The 21192-nt window shown below is 42.1% G+C and overlaps 1 protein-coding gene across 1 annotated transcript in view; it reads left to right on the forward strand.

Annotated features, from left to right (window-relative positions):
* Positions 1–14850, forward strand: part of LOC115593830 (uncharacterized) — a 37322-nt gene extending 22472 nt beyond the window's left edge. The window contains exons 4-5 of the mRNA XM_030437514.1: positions 13436–13582; positions 14762–14850. Of these exons, the coding sequence (XP_030293374.1) occupies positions 13436–13582; positions 14762–14850 (236 nt within the window). The remainder of the gene's footprint in view (positions 1–13435; positions 13583–14761) is intronic.
* Positions 14851–21192: the final 6342 nt, after the last annotated feature.

Below are 21192 nucleotides of genomic sequence, written 5' to 3' on the forward strand. Positions count from 1 at the left end.
GACTATCAGTCAAATAATAGGTGTTTTAATCCGACTATGGGAAATCCGATCCGGTCCGATTTGAGTCAGACTAAGGTGTATACATGCATCTTAAAGATCTGATCATAGTCGGACAAACCCAGTAGTTCTCTTTTCTCGAGTGTCATGTAAACGCACATTTTGTTGTAATATTACAGTAACTAGGTATGTTAAAATGAAAATTTGAAAATCTGAAATTAAGTCCCACGGGGTAGCTGGCATTTTTTTAAACTCAGTGAGATACAAAAGATATAAATGTTTCAACCTTTTGTCAGACTGGCCATCTTCAACATGGATAGATTGGCTGGAATCTCCACAATTAAGCTGTTCAGTTCTTTTAACAGAAATAATAAGAGCCGAAGAATAATTCATTCAGATGTGCTGGCATGGTAAGCAAGAGACTGGCTTAAGTGGTGACTCCCGGCCTTTGAAGTGGTTGTAAAGCCCTATATTGTGTCTATTCCTTTAGTCTTTAAAGCTTCACTGATCGTAAGATTCAAAAGGCATTTTTCACCAAATTAATCTGAGTTCCGAATAAGTTGTCCTGTGAAGTTCATTGCTAAACAAAAGTTTTACTTTTTCCAACAGCAGTGATATTTCCAGTTCCTTCAGCCCGGTCTTGAGTATGTTTTTTTTTTTTTGTCACGTTGCTGCCTACAATGCGAAAGTGTCTCCACGACTTACTGTTCAGTTTCCACCCCAGGACGTCCCCCTGCAGCACAGCAAGCGCTCCCAGACAGAGCAGTTTTATTTTTCAGTTTTCTGAACGATCAATTGTGACAAATGTATCTGAGGAGTTTTCTCAAGGTCTTGCAAGTGTGTCACTATTTGGTTGACGCTGAGGATGTGTTTTTTTTTTCCTGTCGTGTGAAGGCTCCTGAACAATGACACCCTCGTCTATGATCATTTTGTGTCACTCCTCTTTCTCTCTGATCGAGGTTCCTCTTTTTCATATCTTCTGAAGGTGTCAAATCCTCGCATTTATTTGTATCAGCCACCACAAAAGTTGACATAATCACCAGAGTTTAGTTATCATAGTTTCAATGCACAAGCCCTCACAAGTGGCAGAACACTTTTTAATTCTTGGTTTTCTTTTCATGTTTTTGTCCTCGTTCGAGTACCATTTCCACAAACCTGGAAGTTGTGCTTTAAAAAGAAGTCTTTGATTAGGCTTGTGTCTGTGTGTTATCATCTCAGTACAAATCTGATAAAACTTTCAAAAGTTTCATAAGAAACACACTGCTTTTGAAGGTAATTAAAAGAACACAAAATAACTTTATCACAGTGAAGTGAGGTGCTTTTTTTTTCTTTTCTTTTTTACAGCTGCTGATCATTTTATGATTTGTTTTTCCCCTCCTGATTTTAAGCATCATGTCCAGCTCGACTGTGCACTCATGATGAATGGCGATGTGATTGAAATGAGATATTCTGTGGGCACAGCAGGTAGTCGGGGTGTAATTGACAACACCTGTGCTTTCAGCCGGTGAGGGCCGTGATTACAGGCAGGAAAATGTGGGCTAAATAAGTGCCGTTCTCAGGAAGACGATTCTTGTCATCCCTGTGTCTTGGCAGTTCACTGACATACCTGATGAAAAAATACGCAGCCTGCGGTTCATCCCCGCCGCAGCCTGAAATAAGTTTCTGTCAGCCCTCTGAGATCTTAGCAGCTGCGTCGCAGGAGCGTGTTCCCGGCACACTGGGGGCATTTTTGGTAAGAGCCTGTATTCAGCTCCGCCAATCAGTGAGCAAATTCTCTTCTATTGTGCCGTGAATAGTCTTTCTAATTTCAGACACTGAAAGGAAAGTAAATCATCGGGTTAGCAGCTGCTGCATTACAAATGTTTTCTTTCCCTGCTCACCAGGTTTTGTTATGAATGCCGACGTAAAGTTTTGCTTGTGCAATCTTTTGTAGCCCTAAATATCGAAAGCTGTAGTCCTGCTCACCTCCATGCAAGCTTCTCTTCCAACACATCTACAGCTGTTTCACATTATTACTCAATTCTGATATTTTTTATTTTTGATATTTTTCTTCTATTAGACCAGTGGATCGAAAACGTCCAAAGTTCAGATGTAGGTGCTTATTTAAGTTCAGATTTCACATCTGAACGTGTAAACGTCCTAATAATAATCATAATTTTCATATTAAATCTTGAAATGTTAAGAAACAGTTTAAAAATGTGTGAAATACTACAATATATCTCTTTACAGGCCATTTTTCAGCAGGTTTTTTCTCATGACTTTTTGATAATGACTTTAAGTACTGAACCCAATCATGGCCGGAAGCTATCACAGTCACTGTGGACTGTTTTGACTCTCATCGGCAGTAAATGACTCCAGCTGGGAGACACCAGATCCGACCAAAAAATCCCCTTTGTGAAATCAATGGTATTTGCTTGTCAGGAATGTTTTTCCCAGTCGGCAGCTCGAGCTTATGAGCTCACATGATGTGATCACGGCGCACAGGTGCCTCACTGATGGACAACTTGACAGCAGCTCATGAGAATAAAAGGTAGAGATTTATTCATTTGCTTAATCCACCTGGGAGGGTCTGCTGATTGGAAATTATTACCTGAGGGTTGCAGGTTTTTCATCAGCTCCATAATAAACATGTCAGGGATTCTCTAGCTGTTAGTGAAATCACCCACAGCCTCATGCCATCTATGATATCCTCTGGTAATTTGATAGTGCTCGGATCAGCATCTGGTGTTTACGGCAATTACTGAAATGTGCACCTGGCATCTCCATCACACGCGCCATATAAACAGTTTGAAACACTGGTGGTGTTACAGTCAACGTAGCGAGCCTGTGGATGATACGGAGCCACTTTAAAACATGTCTGTTTTCTTTGTTGCGAATGTCATTGATCCTGGAGATAATTGCAGAGATCGAGTTAAGATACGTAGACTCTGTCTAAAGGGCCAAAATCTTCTGTTTAAGTGTGCAGATGTTGAACCTGTAAGATGTTGATTTTAATACTCGTACAATTCTTATAATTCATGATCCTGTTAATAATATATTATCATGTAAAAACAGCCCATCATACAATTGGTTTATCAGGTTGTTAGGCTCATGTGTTAGGAAACAACAGTCAACAGACACAGAGGAACGCGATGTCCTGTAGGAGTCGTGTTTTACTGTTGAAATGATGAAAAACAGTATCTACTCCCATTTCCCTCCTCGGGTTGAATATATTCTAGATCTTTCAGTGCAAGCTTTTAAACTCTCTTCTCCACTCACTCTGTGTAATTTGGGAATTTGTAAGTTATGATCAGAGATGTCTTCTGCAGTTAGCCTACTAACCAGCTAGCTTCAGCCCATTCTGTCTTATATCGGCAGGAAGCGATTATCCAAAAGCTAGCAGATATACTTTGCCAGCTGTTAGCATAATAAATTAGCAAATAAAACTCATGAAATGTCACTTTGATTTTTCTTTATTAGCAGAAAAAGAATTCTGTTTTACTAAATTGAGACGAGTTCGATGCCTCGTTAACAGATAGTTAATGATTCGGTCTAGAAATAAACTAAACTAGAGTCTTGGTTTGTATATCATGATCACGCCTGCTTTGGTCAAAATAAATCCCCAATCCACTGTGTAAAAACGCAGTTGTCACCTGTTGAAGTCATGGTCAAAGCAGCTGTAAATCGCCTCCATACTCCTCTATTGTCAAACTGATCTCCGTTGTTCTACCAGATCCAGTTGGTTACTCCCTCTATGATCCCAGGTCCCGGTCCAGACAAACTCTCTGGCCACTGGCTCCACTCCTAAATGAGCCTTGAGCTAATTAGCTAACACTATAGCTGGCTTGAACCAAGGACAGCTAATAAAAAGAGAAGCGGTTGTCAGTTTCTGCTATATTCTAGAAATTGCTCTTTTTTAGCTAGTAAAAGTACACCAATTGTTTTATAGTGGGGGGTTGATGGGGATGTAAAAAGTACCAATTAATGCAAGAAACTGTTAAATAAATTACTTCATTGCATACATTTCTCCTGAAGGTTTCCAGCTGCTCTTTATTGTGTGTAGGGACCACAATTTCTCATTGAGTGAATTAGCCTGAAGGAAAGCTAATTTGCTCAAGGCAGCTTATTTTCACAAGAGAGCCAGTCTGATAAATGTTATCCAGGCCTCAGAGAGACGGAGCAGTCGACACAGTAAACCTGCCGCTAGAGCAGCACCTGCTCTTTAAGTAAACATGGGGAGAAAGAGAGAGGTCATTCAAGTAGCTATTCACTTGTATTATATACTGAATATCAGAAGAGTGTGTTTGCATGTGTTTTCTCTCTGTTTGTGATGCCGTGTCCTTTAAACACACATGAACTCATTCAAAGAAGATTTAATTGTTTACTCTTGTTAGCCGGCTGTTGGTTTACTATCTGACCTTCAACGTCAGGTAGTTGGACATCCACAAAAAGTCATTTAGAGAATTGGTTTTGTCTCTCTGTTGTAAATTGGAAATAACTGAGCTTATTAATCAGACAAGAAATGGATTTTTATGTTGCCTGAAATAATTTGGTTCGACTGTGTAGGCCTATTAAATCTAATGGAATTAAATTGAAGTGCTATTGAATTAATTCTCAGCCCAGTCGCCCGAATAAGAGCTCGCAGTTTATGTATCTGCAAACTATGGATATGTTCAACATATCGACGAGATGTCAGGACATTTCAAGTCTCAGTTCAAGCATTTTTAACCAGACATTAGAACCTTTCCAACAATGTATCAGGCAACAGCTGTCGATATTTTTGTGTTTGTGCATGTGGCAACAAAACCAGGTGGTTTTTTTAGTTGTTTTTTTTTTTTTAGATCTTTGGACATTTCCAATTTTTGCAAGACGACCATATGTTTGTGCCAGACCTAACCCGACCTAAAGCACAGTGTTCTCACAATGTAAAATTAACCGAAAGAAATATTCACTTGCAACATTATAAAACGCAAAGTTTCAACTCATCTCAACATATTTAGCTACTCTTGTTTTTGGTGAACTGAAGACAATTTTCCACTCAGGTAAGGCTGCACGATATTGGGGGGAAAAAAGGACTTGCTGATATTTTGGTTTTCTGCAATATGAGAACCTGAAGGAGGAAACTTTGGAAAAAATAAATAAATCCTAGAATCATTGAGATAATTTTGTAGGGGATAGCATTTTGTCAAACAGCCAAAGTTGATGCTGCTTTGTGAGATGAATTGAACAAGAATGATTGTTGTTCACAGAGCATGGGTTTCCAGCTGTGTTTCCGCGGACCATACTTGAATGAGATGGCGGGACATTTCCACCCGGGTTTGTGGCAACAAACACTGATAATTTGCAAGACATCCAAACATTTGTGTCGGATCTAACCAGACCATAAGCTCAGCAATGTCACAAGGTAAAATTTAACCTAAAAAAAGTCAAGTTTCAACATAAAGAAATGTTAAGTCCTACATATCTGTGGTTTGCAGACATTGCCAATGTTTATTCTGGCAATTGATTTGGCTTATCTCTACACATACCAATCCTTCTTAGTTTACTTTAATTACTTTGTGCTGGAATCAAATCAAGCTGTGATTGAAATAATTAAGGAAACCCACTACACGGCTTCCCAGTCAGAAGCCACTTCTGTGATTTGTAAACCACTGCTGCAACTCTTTTAATCACACAAAACCTTAGAAGACCCGTGAAATCCAGTGAATCTGTTTCATGCTGCTGTCGCTTTAAAATCCATGAAAACTGATGAGCGTCGCGCAGTGATCCAGGCCTTGAAGACGCGCTGTAGTTTATGATATCACAGACTGCTGATATACACACTGATACGAGATCTGTGTTGAGAAGAAAAGGCGGAAAAAGGATCCATCTTCTCCCAGTCATGCAACTAAAGGGATTGTTCTGGGTCACAGGTTCAAACGGCCGCTGTAGTTCTGTGCTGTTCTGCTGAGCCTTGCCTGGAGCTGCTGGTCGGCTCCCTCGCCGTCACTACTTTTCCTTCTGCCTTTTTATTCTCTCAAACTTCCAATTTTTGCTTTTATCATTCGTCTCAGCCTTTATCTGCCTCTTCTGTCTGTGTTTGTGCCTTAAAGGAAGGTGACTCGGGGAGGTTTAATGGATATAAACAAGGAGGTTTAATGGATATAAACAGGCTTTGCACAAATAGCCTTGGAAGAAACCATAAGAGAGTACTCGGTGTGCTGAAATTGCCAGAAAGAGACGGTGTATACAGTTGTAATGAAAAGCACCTGCATGCTGAATGGTCTTTAGCCTTCCAAAAAGTAATTAGAAATAGCTGCACGTCCTGTGTGACCGCTGCAGCTACAAGCCAACAAACAAGAATGTCAACAGTGTTCAAACATACTCCTTTACGCCCACATGCATACAAAATATGAATGATCAATAATAAAGGGAAAGCGAAGGAAGCAACAACAAACCTGCTGAATGAATAAGCAAAAGCAAAACATCAGCATTAGTGGTTTGATAAAAAGCATGACTTTTGTCACCGTTTTGTTGTCATACCACCTCCTGTGGTTTATTACCACTGTCGCGCAGAAGATGTCCTTGCAGTGGCTAAATATGCAAACATGACTTCAAACTTTAGGGTAAATTTTTGTTTCTCTCTTGACATAATGCTGTGCTTATGGTCTGGTAAGGTTTAGGCACAAAACAACACTTTGGTAGGGTTAGGAAAGCATCATGTGCTTGCTGGAAATACTTGTTTTGGTCACCACAAAAACAGCTGCAGATGTCCCGAAAATATCTTTTCATTGTAGCCACAGACACAGCTGGAAACTATCCGAGGTTTCACTTTAAATTTTCCAGGAGTTTCACTCTTTGATTACTGAAGCAAAGACTCAAACTGCGATCTCCAGTTTGGCAGCCTTATCGTCTGTATCCGTTCCATCCTTTATCTTTTAGGTTGCATAAGATGTTAAAGTCATGGTATTGAATATAGCCTGTTGAACATCATCCTCTGCGACTTTATTAAGCACACTGAAGTGGGCTTGCACTCTCCACTTCCACAGAAGTGACTGCTGTTGTTTTAAAAGTCATCCAGCACACTTGCTTTTCACCTTCTGACCAAATGAGGCTTAAGGATTGTGAGTTTCTGTGATTCAGGCTCTGTACATGTGCTTAAGAAGCGCTGGAATAAACCTTTAAAGACCCCCATTAATTGTAAGAGACAGTATTCGTGCATCTTTTTAGAAAGATTCTTTTCCTTCCAGCACATAACTGTATGATAAGTTAGGAATATGCTGCAGCATAGTCTGTCACGATCTGCACAATCATCACAGTCCGGTCTGCTGTGGAGAACATTCAGCTCATTAGCAGAGGACTCACACCGACAGAGCGTTCTTCCATCTATACGACTCTCCCTATTAGCGCCTTTAAGCCTCTTCCCAAGCTCGTCTTTATCCATTTTCATTTCATTTAAATCTTAGAGTTGTAATCTCTTCCCTCTTTGTTGTTTTTTTATTTTCTCAGAGAATAATTCAGTGTGAACACCTCAAAAGGTTGTTTTCTTTTCATCACGACATCCCTTCAGTTATTTTAATGCCCGAGACTTGTTTGGGAAAACAGGTTTCCGTCTCATTATCCTCACAGAACTTAATATAACTGGGACCAGCGTCTGTGAATGAATGTTCTCTTTTACCACAGGTTTCATTTGCTTCACTCGTGGTATAAACAGCCACAGTGTTAGAACCGCTGACGAGTTGTGTGACTTAAAGTGCCCAAGACGGGTCCAGTTGAATCTGGGGGTGGGGTTTTTTTTTTATAATTTGTCCAAACCAACCAGCTCATCCCGCCAGAGCACCTGAACAAACGTCAGTTCCGTGTCAGTAATGTTTGAATCATCTCAACCTTTCTTGGTAATCCTGTGTGTGTGTCAGTATTATCCTCCTCCTCCATGCAGCAGCAACGCTAATGGCTGATATGTTTTCCGATTTTTGGGTGTCATACAGCCGCCATTTCTGCCGCTGCAGATGTTTATATTCGAAAATGCTTTAACTTGTCTGTCTCCTCTTTAAACGCCTCTGTACAAACTTTTTTGTCAGGATGCAGTTTTAGCAGTAAGCTTGTGTACACGCACACACACACACACACACACGTCGCCTCCATTTCCTAATTTGATTTCATTTTGCTTTGCAGATTCTCTTGAGTCTCTCCTCTGTCATTATACTCCCCTTCCTTTCTTTATTCATGCCCTCTCGGCCTCGGAGAGGTTCATCAGAGGGTATTTCAGCTTCTTTTGTGACTTGAACAGACTTCAGCAGCACTCAGCCAGCCGGCGTGGCCTTCGGCTGTGATCTCCAGAGACGGAGCAGAGCAGCGGGCTCAAGATGAAGAAAACTCGCTTTCTCGGGGACAGTAAAGAAGCTGAGATCCAGTCTGCTGTGGCGAGAACAAGCACTTTATTTGGTGCCTGATAGGTATGAAATTAAAGCTGGAGTGTTTGTGTGTGCGTGGTTGAAAATATGGTGTTTACTGAAGGTGTATTATAAGATGAGAGAGTCTGCAGTCTGTGCTAAATTGGATGGATATGAAATGTGTGTTTACTTTCTGTTCTTCTATTAGAGGTGTGTGTGTGTGTGAAGCTTCTCCAGCCTGTGATGAATCAGACAGGAGCAGTAACAGACCTGCCAGGTGTGAAGCAGATCGCATGAACAGTTCTCGAGATTTCTGTGGATTACTCACACACACACACACACACACACATAGACGGACAGAGATGACTTGCTTTCTAGTGGGATTTTTCAAACCTGATCACGCTTCAAGTTGAGATTAGTTTGTTTCTTATAAATGTAATTCATCAGCAGACAGCAGAACAACAACAACAACAAAACTCAGACCATTGGACAACAATCCAAAACAGGCCTCACACATTGGTAAATGAGATTATAACCACCAAGAACATCATCGGCACCACCTACCGAGCATCAGTGAGGTGTCTGCTAGACTGGTACGTCTGTTAACCGGATTCAAAAAGTAATAACCAGACGAGCACAGGATCAGAAATAGTCTCCGTCCATTCTAAAACAAAAATCATCTGCAGTCAGTTGTTCATCCTGACTGCAGACAGATGTATTGTAGATGTCTGTGACAGAAAACTCTGAACCCCGGTCCCGCCCGTCCTGAGTTTGGGTCAGGTATCCGTGCTTTAGTCCACATCTGTACACATTTTTCATGGCAATCCAATCGTAAAGTTGAAATATTTCAGTCTGGATCAAAGTGAAGACAGGCAGCTGGCCGTAAAGCCACACTGTTAGCGTGAATCAAACAGCGAAGACATTTGCTGCTCCTCTTTATTTCCGCCCACTCGTGTGCTTCAAGTCATAATTTGAGACTGTTTGTTTCATAGCCAGAGTGTGAACGAAGAGCGAGGAAAGAAAAACACTTCCATTTCAGTTCCTCAGCGCTGAGCAGCACACTATGAAGACTCCTGACTATATTTGGATCGACATTATCGTCTTCAGGAAGCCGTAACGCTCTAACAAGGTTGAAAGTCTCTTTAAGAGAGTTCTGATGAAAAAGTAAGAAAGTTTAACATTTTAGAAAAAACTAACTAATCTCCTCAAGAACGGCCCTGATCGTTCTGAAGAGTGATTTGAATCCTCCACGTTGTCGTAGCTGTTGTTGCCTCTCCTACACCTTTTACTTCTCCTCCGTCGCAGTACGCTTCGGTTTCTCATCTTCTCTCTCTGTGTTTGAACTCTCTCTCTGCCTGTCACACATGAAAACAAGCATCGTTATTAGCCCTTCTGCTCCCACATGCCATGAATCCGCCGTAATTGAGACCTTGATCATCCCACACAAGCCGATGCATGGATGAAAGACAGAGGGAGAAAGACAAGGTCCAATTAGTATCTCTGCAGCAGCCCGACTCCCGGGAGTTCCAGGTGGTCCCACGGATCTAATTTAAGGAGGATTTTGAGAAATCAAAAGTGAACTCAGTCAGGTTTTATTGGAGGATATTATTCATGCACTGAATACCTGCAGCTGCCAGTCATTCAGCGATTACAAAACCCGCGCCGTCCAAACTTACTGCCAGGAGAATACTTGAATTAAGGCTGCAGAGGAGGAAGTGAGGAGACGTAGTGTAAAGAGCAAAAACGTCCATAAAGGGAGGAAGTGAGGTTCGGATGATTGGGTCAAAACAAGCAATGGACTTTGATCCAGGAGACCGTTGTCCCTTTAAAAAAAAAAATCTACTTTTCTTACAATAGGACGGTTTTAATCAGAAGTTTTCATTTGACGATGTGTCATCAGGACCGAAAGGGATTAAATGGATTTATCAGCAGAAGCAGATCAGCTTCAACAGATTTCCTCATGGATTTTATGTCCTCATCCTCCCAAAGGTGTTTCCTGTTGGGAGACAATTATCATCATATAAATTCTCTCCAGCAGGGAAAGAATTTATATGATGATAATTGAGATTCAGCAGACTTGTCTTCATCGTATAAATACGTCAGAACTGAACATTTAGTGTCCATGCACTTGTGTTTCCTGCAGCAAGAAGACACACATACATACATAACTTTTATTATTGCGTTTCATTTCTCAACAAATATATCCCATAAAACTTCATTCTCAGGAGTAAAAAGTACTTAAAAAGATTCTCAATACTCATTTTTCGGGCCCAGTGGCGATTCAGACATCGATATATTTGCTGACACACACATTTTTTTTTGTATTGATCCCTTGAAGTGATAGTCGGGGTCTTCTGATGTGAGGTTGTGTGAGGTACTTATCCCTTGTCAGTGTTTCACCTGCAGTAGATGACTGTCAGCTCTCTCCCTGTGTGAAGAAGCAGAGCATCGTACTGCTGAACGGCAGCAACAGCAAGACGTCTTGTAGATATATTTTGAACGTTTTTGGTGCTTTACAATGCCAGCTGCTAGTAAAAAAACAATATTCCGCCAGTGACTTTATTGGTATTTTTGCTGAGTGTGATGTCATTTTCTCGAGTGTCTTCATATAGTGTCTATTATAGTTTTTGTTTCAGGTCTTGGATTGATTTCAGGTTAATATCTGGAGAAGAATCTCAGGTAAAGTTTGACATGTGCTCCATGTTCATTATAATTCTCTCACCAAGTCTGTTCCCATTTCACTCAGTCACATTCAGGGGCGGACTGGCCATCTTAGTGTTCTGGAGAATCACAGAACGGCCGGTACTCCAGGCCGTCATGCAGTCATCATCAGTTTCTTGTGTTTTTCATGTTAATCTACTGTTTCACATTCCAGACCGGTAGGTGGCCACAATGCGTCTTTAAATTGGATGCCAGCCGGCAGCCGCCCGTGCACACCAGCAGTGACGGACTGGTAATCTGGAAGTGCATCAGATGCCAGAGCCCTCGTGGGCCGTTTGGGCTGACCACCCAATCAGAGAGCGGCACAAAAGTCGCAGACATATGGCATCAAGATCATGTCTATCCGCCGCCTTACAAGCGCCAATAATGTTCTTTCGCTAAATGATAACTAAATTTCTCCAATTCACTCACACCAATTATGGTGCCAATCTGATCAGTATTTATAGGCCACATACAAGTCTCTGTATCACAGTCATGGTTACCCTCTACAGTCACAAACTTTTACATCAGTCTGCATTGTTTTGTAGCGAAATGTCTTATTCAGATTTTCAAATATGTGACATAAAACAAATCCATCTGCAATTTCTTATTTGATTATTTGTTTGCAAAAGTTAAAATGAAGCAATGCATTCTGGGAATTTCAAGACTGACTCGAGTAGACCGCATCTGAGTGGTAGTTGGAAGTTGGAGAATGGAAGTTAGAAGTTGACTGCGATTAAGCTAGCAAAAAAAATGAACCGAGGCATCGAGCGACACAAGGGGGGAGCGGAGGAAAAGAGAGAGAAATCTAAGAGAGCGCTGTTGGCTGACGGTGAAAAACGCTGCAAACTGACTGATTTGTTTTTAAAATCGAGTGCAGCTTCAGCTAGCACTAGCGCTATTACTGCTAGCACTAATGTTAGCAACACAGCTGAGCCAGCACACCAGGGAGAAAGACAGGACAGTGAGGAATACTAGCCAGGGGAGATGAGCAAGATGAGGATGAAGAGCTAGACATGGATAAAGAATGACATGTTTTTACTACGGAGCGGCTGGCTGATGATTTATGAATTTGTTTTATGCATTGGGGTTGTGTACTCATATGTCCATGTTCTGGTGCAGTTAAATCTATCTATCTAGCTATCAAAGATGCGCTGGTTGGCCGTTGGTGGGAGGAAATGCCAGGGCCGTCACTGGTCACATTTTATTTTGAGCTACGTATCAAAAATGAACCCAAGCACAAACACTTTATGCACCCATGAGTTCATTTTTAACTTGATGTGTGTAACTAAACAAAATGCCAATAAACACAGAAGGCTGGAAATTAACTTAGTTTGAAGGTAAACATAGACGCGGGTCATTTTCCAGGATCTGACCAAACGATTACTGTTGATTTTTTTTGTTGAGGACTCTGTTTGTTATGTGAACACCTTCATATTGTAGATGGTACTGACCAAAAATGGTCCGGTGGGGCTGCAGACCTTCACTTTTCTCCAAATATATCACACAAATGTCTATGACGCAGTTGTGGACGACCTGCCTCTCCCCAAAATGGATTCTTTGTGAATTAAGAGAACCCTTCAGCTTCTATAATAAAGCTCAGCTCTACAAAGGATTCACCATTTTCCCCATCTGAAATGTGTGTGACTCACTCAGCTGTGCTGTTTTGTGGAAATGCTGCAGATTGAGGGATCATTTCACTTTGATGTTCAACTTGATCGAGTGCGTCTCAGTGCAGATCAAAGCCCGAGGTCGTGCCTCACCCTCCAGTTGTGCCCGGACTCCTTCTCACGTCTTATTCTCTCCTATTATTCTGCTGAACGCAACCTCCGTCACAACAACCCACATTACTCTCCCCAGACTTCAAGGTGTCTCAAGTGCATTTTATTTTTTTCCTGGCGGCAAAAATGATTCACCTCCATTTCTTTTGTCTGTTCTTTCTTTTCTTTTTCTTTTTTTCCGACCTGAATTAAATGTTTCAAAGAGCGAAACTGCGTTTTTATGTTTGATTTCTCCCCTCGTTCATCATGCGCTGAGCCGGCTCTTTTCCACCTCTTTGTCTTCATGCTGATAATCCAGCAGATTCATGTGTTTCATTAACACTTCAGAGCCGCTGTGACCGCCCTCTCAAACCGAAACACATCTCTTCTCTGTTGAATCTAACACAGCGTGTGCTCCACTGAGCCCTGCCTCTATCTGTTCCCTTCTCTCTGTGTCTGTCCTTTAATTGGATTGGATGAGGATACAGCAAAATAGGAGGGGGAAAAAAAAAAAAAACGTTCAAGGCCAACTAAAATAACCCTCTCTGAACCGAGCCTGTAATACGTTCTTTTGAAAAAGGAAATGCAACCTAAGCTGAAATCTCTCTCCTCTTCTCGTCTCTGTAGTGGGCTACATGAGAAGCTTCTGCGTCCCCGGTGGACAACATGGCACTCCTTCAGTCAGACCCACAGCGGAGCAGATCGGCTCAGCGCTGCATGAGGGGGCAGCAGCCTCCATCGACCTCCTCATCATCTTCTGCTGCTGCTCCTTGGGTTGGCTGACAGGATCGGGGGGGGGGGGGGGGGGGGGCTTCTCTCTCTGGGGTTCATGAACTGAGTCCTGGTGGGCCCCATGTTTAAAGGAGCAACTTCAGTCTAATGCTCACTAAATGTATACAGCATGTCCTACACTAATTGTATTAATATTCTGCACTCACAAAATCAATCATCTACCGCACAGAGTGTGAGCACGGCAACCAGAGCACGAGCAGGGTGTTGGTCAGGGTTTAGTTTCTCTTTAAATGAAGACAGATTAATACTTCTTCTGCAACAACTTTAAGGTTTAAGATCACAGTTTCACCCATATATTTGAATATTTCCCCCATGTTCTTGCCTGAAAGAGGGGAAAAAAGGGTGAAGCCTGATGTATGGAAGGCTTGACTCTTGTGATGGTGGCGCGTAACAGAAACGCTGTACTCTCGCTCAACATTCATTTCATTCTGCAGACATGGAGTTTTTTGACATGTTGCGGACACCTTCATTTTTTGTCGGGTAATGTGACAAAGTAATCACTTATAGACGTTGAAGGACAGCATCTTTTTGCCATGGTTGTGACTCAAACATGACACAGTTGCGACTGATTCCACAGCTGATCAAAAATCACCTTCTTAAAGCTCTTCCGTGTGTCTGCAGTCCACGTTTCAAACACAGCTTCCAGTTGTTGCCACCGTCAACCTTTTGTATTTGTTGAGTCTTGTTGCGTTTGCAGCAAGCAGAAGAGGCGCGGCGTCCAGCGTCGCTTTTGTGCGACCGCTCTGAGTTCGTTCAGTTGAAAAAAAGCCAATTTTTCAAAAAGGTACTGCCAACATGACTGTCGCTGTTTTTTTTTAAACTTTTTCCTGGCCTCAGCGATAATATTCACCATATTTTTGTCTCCTATGGATCATCACCTTCATCCACCTTGCTCTGATGTCCTCAAAGAAAACACAAACAGATGATAAACACAAACAGCGGCGGCGGCGATCACACGCGGCGGTTGTCAAGACGCACGTGCAGCGTGATCCCAGCCATCTCAGCAGGCATTTTTCTGCCCGAAATAAACACCATGTGGATACGGACCTTAAATCAGCTGCCTCTTCATGCCGTCGTTGACTTTGTCCTTTCTCATCAGTTGAGTTCACCGACGGCTGCTGTCGGACGACATGCTGATTCGCCCGAAACTTCCTCTCTCAGATGGAAAGTGTACTCCTGAGAGGAAGCCGGCACAGTGTGTCCCTGCCGACTCGTCTTTCCCGCTGGCACCGCCACACGCCAGGACTTAACAAGCAGACTGAGACAAGTTTGGATGTGGTTAGGGAGCATTTACCCTCCTGGTGCTTTACGCAAGTAGGTCACTGAGCTAAAGACTGCTGGAGCTCCTTCAGCGAGTACACTCTGTCCGCTGTAGATGAACTCTACAGGGACGACGATCCCTTCAGACCACACTGTACTGTATGTCACGCTCGAATCCTAATTAATGTCTAATGAAGAAGCTTCATGACTTTCGTCTGGATTCTAAGCGGAAAAGACACGCAACTCCTTTTCACGGACACGGGAAGGAGACGTGTGAAATGATCTTTCGCAACAAGGTGCATCGTCTCTAACGAAGCATGCAATGGGCTTAAATACGGCTCATCTTGAAGTGGATTCCTGCTTTAAAACACCCAGTTCAGTTTTAATTAAAGTGGAGCTCCATGTGTTGCATATTGAGAGAAACAGAGCGGTGAAGAGTCCTCGAGGAACACAACACTCAACACAGACGGCTGAGAGGGCCGACAACCTTCAGGTGTGACATGCGGCACGTCATGTGAAGTGCACTTCATGACGCTAAGAAAACACTGAGCAGCAGGTTAACGTGCTGCTAAGTGTTAAGGGATCTGAGCATCCATATTTATGTTGGTGTTTATCAATGATGGAAATGATCGACGGGGCTGATGATATTGTGACCAAAGAGGGCAGGTCAGACCAAATATCACTTTCTAAAACGAAGTCGAGGTACGAACAAGACGGCAAGAAAAAAAATTTCTGGAGGCATTTCCTCATCCGAACTTAGACGACAGACGTCAGGTTTTAGTTGTTTTCTCCATCCGTCTCCCGTAGGCTTCAATGTGGCACCAAAGCAAGCATCAGTAACGTAATAAGCCTTCTCTCTCTTGTAGGTTCCTTGATAGCGCGCTGATTGGTTTGACATGTGTATTCGGCAAAAAGCACATAGCTTATAGTGATCCCACAAATCTATCCAAGGTAAGGTAAGTGATGATGACGGTAATTTGAAAAATATATTAAGTTGCAAAATAAGGTTAATTCCTTAATCTGTCAAAGTCTGATTTACGGTAAATATAGTCTGGACACTGGTGTGATTGAAAAAGTAAAAACTGATAATAATGAACAACTTATCTGAGATCTAAACTCAACAACAAACCAAACCCTAAAACTGAATGTCTTACTTCACGGGCGTCGTGATGTTGGGATTCATTTTTTATTGTTTCCTGTTCTGTTTTTTAAGATCCATCCTCGCGTGTCACGTTTCACCTTCCGCTTCCTGCCTTTGTCTGTTTTCCCGACCTTCACCCGTTAGTAAATCATTCCTTTGTGTTTAATGGTGCGTTCAAGTGCAAATTGGAAGTCTGAATTTCCGAGTCTGTATTTCAAAACTTCCGATCTAAAAGCGTAGTAACTGTTCGCTATGTGTTCCGCCATACTGCTGTGTTGTCATCTGTGTATATGTCTGTGAACTTGGGCTACACAGATCTTGTCCAAGTTTCCGACTTGGATGACCGGTCCATCGAACGCACCATTAGACTGTGTTTCCGTCATTGGTGCTTAGCCTGTGTTTGCTGCCTGATTGAGTATTATTCCTGTATTGTTAGCTGCCTTTTGTTGCTTGTATTTGGTGTTTTGCATGTTATATATTTAGGATTTTACCTGCCTGCCTCAGTGTTCTGCATTTGGGTCCTCTTTTTGCCGGATGTGACGACGGGGACCAGAACTCTGTGGCTCTGTGTCCCCGTGACGTGATTAATGCGTGAACACTGTCCTGCCACGCTATTCAGTTTTGGTTCATTACAGTTTGAAGCGACACCGTTACGATGCGGCTCCACGTCGCTCCCAGCTGAATTATTTCACATTGCAGGCAGTAACTTACACTTTTTATTGACTGTCCTTGTTGTTTTACACAGACATTATTGTAACATTTACAGAAGTTATTACCTGTAATTCATCACATCCTAACAGTGTGTATCTCATAAAGAACTGAGAGATTGCTCTTGCTGTGTTGAGGTTTCAGAGTGCTGATCAAAGCAGCCAGACTTTTCACTAAATTAAACAGAAAAAAAAAAAAAAAAAAAAAAAAAAAACAACTTGTCAGCATCCACAGCAGGAGCTCTTTATTGATTTTCATGGCTTCTGTTTCAGCCTCATTACTCATCGAGATACAGTCAAACCGGAGCGGGGGAACTTTAGAGGAGACGCTGCTGCCCACGTGAAATTGCCAAAATCACCGGAGGAAACTACCAAATCCCAAACCTAATTGAGAGCCAATCAGTTTCAATTACAAGCATTTTGTGTTGAGCGCGGCATCGCTGCTGCGAACGCAGCGAATGGCAGGAGGGCTGCCCACTCACACCCACTCTCAATATGTTATCGTGCCATTTTTACACAGCGCGGTGGGGTGAGAGACAAGACAGAGTGATAAAATGCCAACAGAAACTGTCGAGGACCGCTGCCAAGTTAAATATTCAGCCCACCCTCACAGAAGCACAGCCTCTCTCTGCCTCTCTCCTCCTCTGGCAGATTCCCTCCATCATATGTTTGGCTCATTTGACTTTATTTGACTTGTACAAGTGAGATGGTTGGTGGTTTCTGCGGGAACATGATTAATATATAAATGGAAATGGAAAGCTTGAATTGGAGCAGAATTTGCCTGATGGCTGTTTTTTTTTTTTTTTTTATTCTTTATTGGTTGTGACGTGGAAAAAACTAAGTGAGTTTAGCGCCTTCATGTGTGGCTTCAGGTGCTGCTGATGTAACCAGACTCTCCTTTCAAGAGAGAGAAAACAACATCAGTCGTCTCAGATAAAGATAAATGTGTACTTGTGAGGTAGCTGTAGGAGCTGTGAGTCTTGTCAGAGAGGAGCAACAGTGGACGTAGTTAGATGTCATCATACAGACACAATAGGGATTTTCAGCAGAGACAGTTGAGGGGGCGGCTGCTGCGTTCGAGAACAAAAAGGCTCCACACTCGACACTTCCTGACATTGTGGTCCAACAGAGAATGCCTGGCTCGTGTACCCAGGAGTACATCAAACAGTGAAGGTAGGTGCAGAAGTAGCCAGCTGTTTGAATGTAGCTGTCCCGCTACCTTCACCGCTTCAAGTCCCTAACGTCCTGAGAGGCAGGAGGTCAGCAAAACACTGTCAGAGACAAGTCTTTGTTTCCTGTCACCGTCAAACGATTGGTTCCTGAACTTCCAAGTGGTTGTTCTCAGTCCAAACCAAAGAGTATTTTTGTTTGTCTTTGTGGTTTCTGATGTCGTCCTGCCAACGGGGAGAATCTGATCGGAAAAATGCCTTCAGACACGTTGTCGTTGGAATATTCCTGTTTCCAGACCAGCTGCTGCCTACATTTATGTCCTTTTTTCATATTTAACTGAAATACTCTGGCTGTACGTTGCTCCCCGATGTTGCTAAAACACCTGAGTCAGTGAGAGCAACGTGATCATTGTTGAGCAGTGTTGTTGGGACGTAAATCACTTGAACGTGATCTGCTCCTCTTTTTAAAATTCTGAGTAATTTCGGTGAAGTTCTAAAAACAGTTCAACAATCAACTCCAAGACTCAAGTGGAGTCGAGTGTTTACAGCCCATAAAGAACTATAGATAAGCTAAGCAGCATCAGTTTAATCAGGCAGTTAGTGTTAGTTATAGATTAAAAGGCAGATTCTAATATAGATTAGATAGAAGATAGATTTCTGAATTTAGATAACAAACACAAAAAAGACAACGTTTAGAGAATGAAGGTGAGCTAATAGGGCCGGGACCAAATCAAAGAGGCAATGAATGATGCTTTTCTAACACCAAGTGTTTTTGTGCCTAAACCGAACCAGACCATGGACACAGAGTTGTGACAAAAGAGAAAATGCAGAAACATACTTTGCGATTGAGTTGGAAGTCGGAATCAACGACGTCAGACACGACAGGAAAACACGTGTAAACAAGGAAACAGTCCGCTGTTGTTGAATCAGGTTCAAGCTCATTACACAAAGATGATGATAATGATGCCATAGTTTCCAAAATGCTTTGCTTTATGATGCACAGACACTTGCAAATGCACTTCAGAAGAATTGTTTTTAAAGTCTCTGTTTCAGTGACCAACAGCAAGAACAAGAGGCCGAAGCGCAGAGGAAAATGTTCCTCTTAGAAAATATCCGTATGCTGCACGGGCTCAGAGAGCTCCTCCTCCCTCAGCTCCGCAGCTGTCTGATCGCTGTCCTGTTCTGTTCATGTTCAAAAGGTGGAGCTGCTGTCAGAGACACTTTAGGTAAAATGTCCCTTTTCTCACCTGAACCTTGGCTGAACTGCCGGCAGTTCTTTCTGTCAGGTCAGATAGGATCCTCACCAGGAGTCAGACGCACTCGGAATCACGGGCAGGTAAAGAGTTTGGACGGACGGGTGGAGTACATCATGTTTTAACGTCGCGCACACGTCACAGTATATTCACTGTTAACTCTGTGTTTCTGCAGGTGTCTCTGGTTCGCTGCAGCTCGGCGCTCGGGAGAGTTTGGTCGTTTAATGAGTAATGAGTTTCACAGTGACATGAATTATAAATGAGGGAGAGACGAGTGTTAACACGCACTGTTTGGACCGCCGAGCGTTCAGAACGTGTCTGAGCAAGAAAACACAGGAAAAGTACAGTTATGTGATAAATGAGGGGAAGAAGAGGGCATGTGTTCTTCACTCTTCTGGTGTTGTGGCGATCGCGGAGAACATTTGCTCAACATCTCAGGAATGTTCAGATGGATTTAAATCTGGTGACGCAGACAGTTCTATACATGAAGCCTCTGCAATTGTTGTTTCTTCGCTCCGTTTTTCGATTTATTCTCCTTCCTTGATGTGCCACTCGGGACATTTATCTTGTTGTTTATTCTTACAAACCTTTCCCACATCACGGTTGTTGTCATGTCACAGCAGGGGGAGCTCAGATTTGATTGATGGCGATTAAATATTGATATCATGGATGCTGGATCGTAAACAGGATTTGCTTCACGTGTGTCTTCACATGTCGACTTCCAGCTGAGAGAAAACGTTTACTCTCGCTCAAAGCGTCACCAGCTGACCGGCCTCCACCTGCGAGCTCCTGGGGCCGACACCTCATTGGTTGTGTTGAATCTGAGAGAGCCAATCACCGAACAGATACTACATAAGAGAAGTCAAGCAGGAGATTCTCTGAAATCACGTCTAATGAGTCCTTCTTTGGAAAGCAGGTCTTTTGTGTTGAGTTTTGTGTTAAAAGGGAGCCTGGCTTGGCAGAATTAATTTCTGTTGATTAACATTTTGTTCCGTCTACACACAGCTAGAGAACATTTGCTTGTGTTTGTTAATATAAAATGCCAAATAAATGCACATTTCAGTCAAATTCATCACAAAACTCTCCTTCATTGATGCTGTGTTGCAGTTTCCACTCCTTCTAGTCCAACTAATGCACATGATCTGATAAAGCACAATTAATTAATTAGTGCAAAAACATGCTGAATATGTCGTGAGTCACTCAGTGTAAACATCACTTGGCTTCCGTGCAGCGCTGGAACAAGATGATACAGAATCTATAGGATAGTGTCGATGGAATAAGATGATTTTTTCCAACACTAAAGCTACAATGAAACTTTATAAAAACGCTGACTACAGAAAAAATCCTTAATTATTTGGCCCATCTTGTAAATTTGGCATTATTGGAGAAAATCCCCAGACTCCCTTGACAAATCAGTCAATTTTGTGAGTTGCTGAGTTGGAAGAAACTTTCTGTACTTTGAGAAACACTGTCGAAAACCAATTTCTAACTATTTTGGCCTTCTTGTAAATTCAGCATTAAATGCATTACATTAAGTTGATTGTTTCTTTGTCTCAGTGCGTCTAACCTGACAACATTTAGCAGCTGTTTGAACACTGATTCAGCTGATTTGATTTTTTACACAAAATGTATGAAAAGCAACCTTTGATTAATGGTAATATGTCAAATTTTACAAATGCAGTAAACGGTTGACTTCTTCGTCGCCCGTGGAGAAAATCCCCAGACTACCTTGAAAAACAGATCAATTTTGCGAGTTGCTGAGTTAGGAGATACTTTCTGTACTTTGTGAAACACTGCTGACAACAAATTTGTAACTATTTGGGCCTTCATGTATAATCGGCAAGTGTTTTACATTGTTACACTTGTGATCAGGTCTTTCAGGATGGTTGTTAACATGAAACTCTCACCAAAATGCAACCTATAGGCTTTTTTTCTGAATGTATGTGAGTCAAACTTCCATGTAAAAGCATAATTACGCACTTTTAAGATTTACCATATTTTCGTTTAAATGGGAGTGCTACGGCAAGTTAGCGATAGCATCAAAATCGCTATTTTTAAAACA

This window comes from Sparus aurata, chromosome 13 (assembly GCF_900880675.1).
Source record: "Sparus aurata chromosome 13, fSpaAur1.1, whole genome shotgun sequence".
In the NCBI taxonomy this organism is placed as follows: Eukaryota; Metazoa; Chordata; class Actinopteri; order Spariformes; family Sparidae; genus Sparus; species Sparus aurata.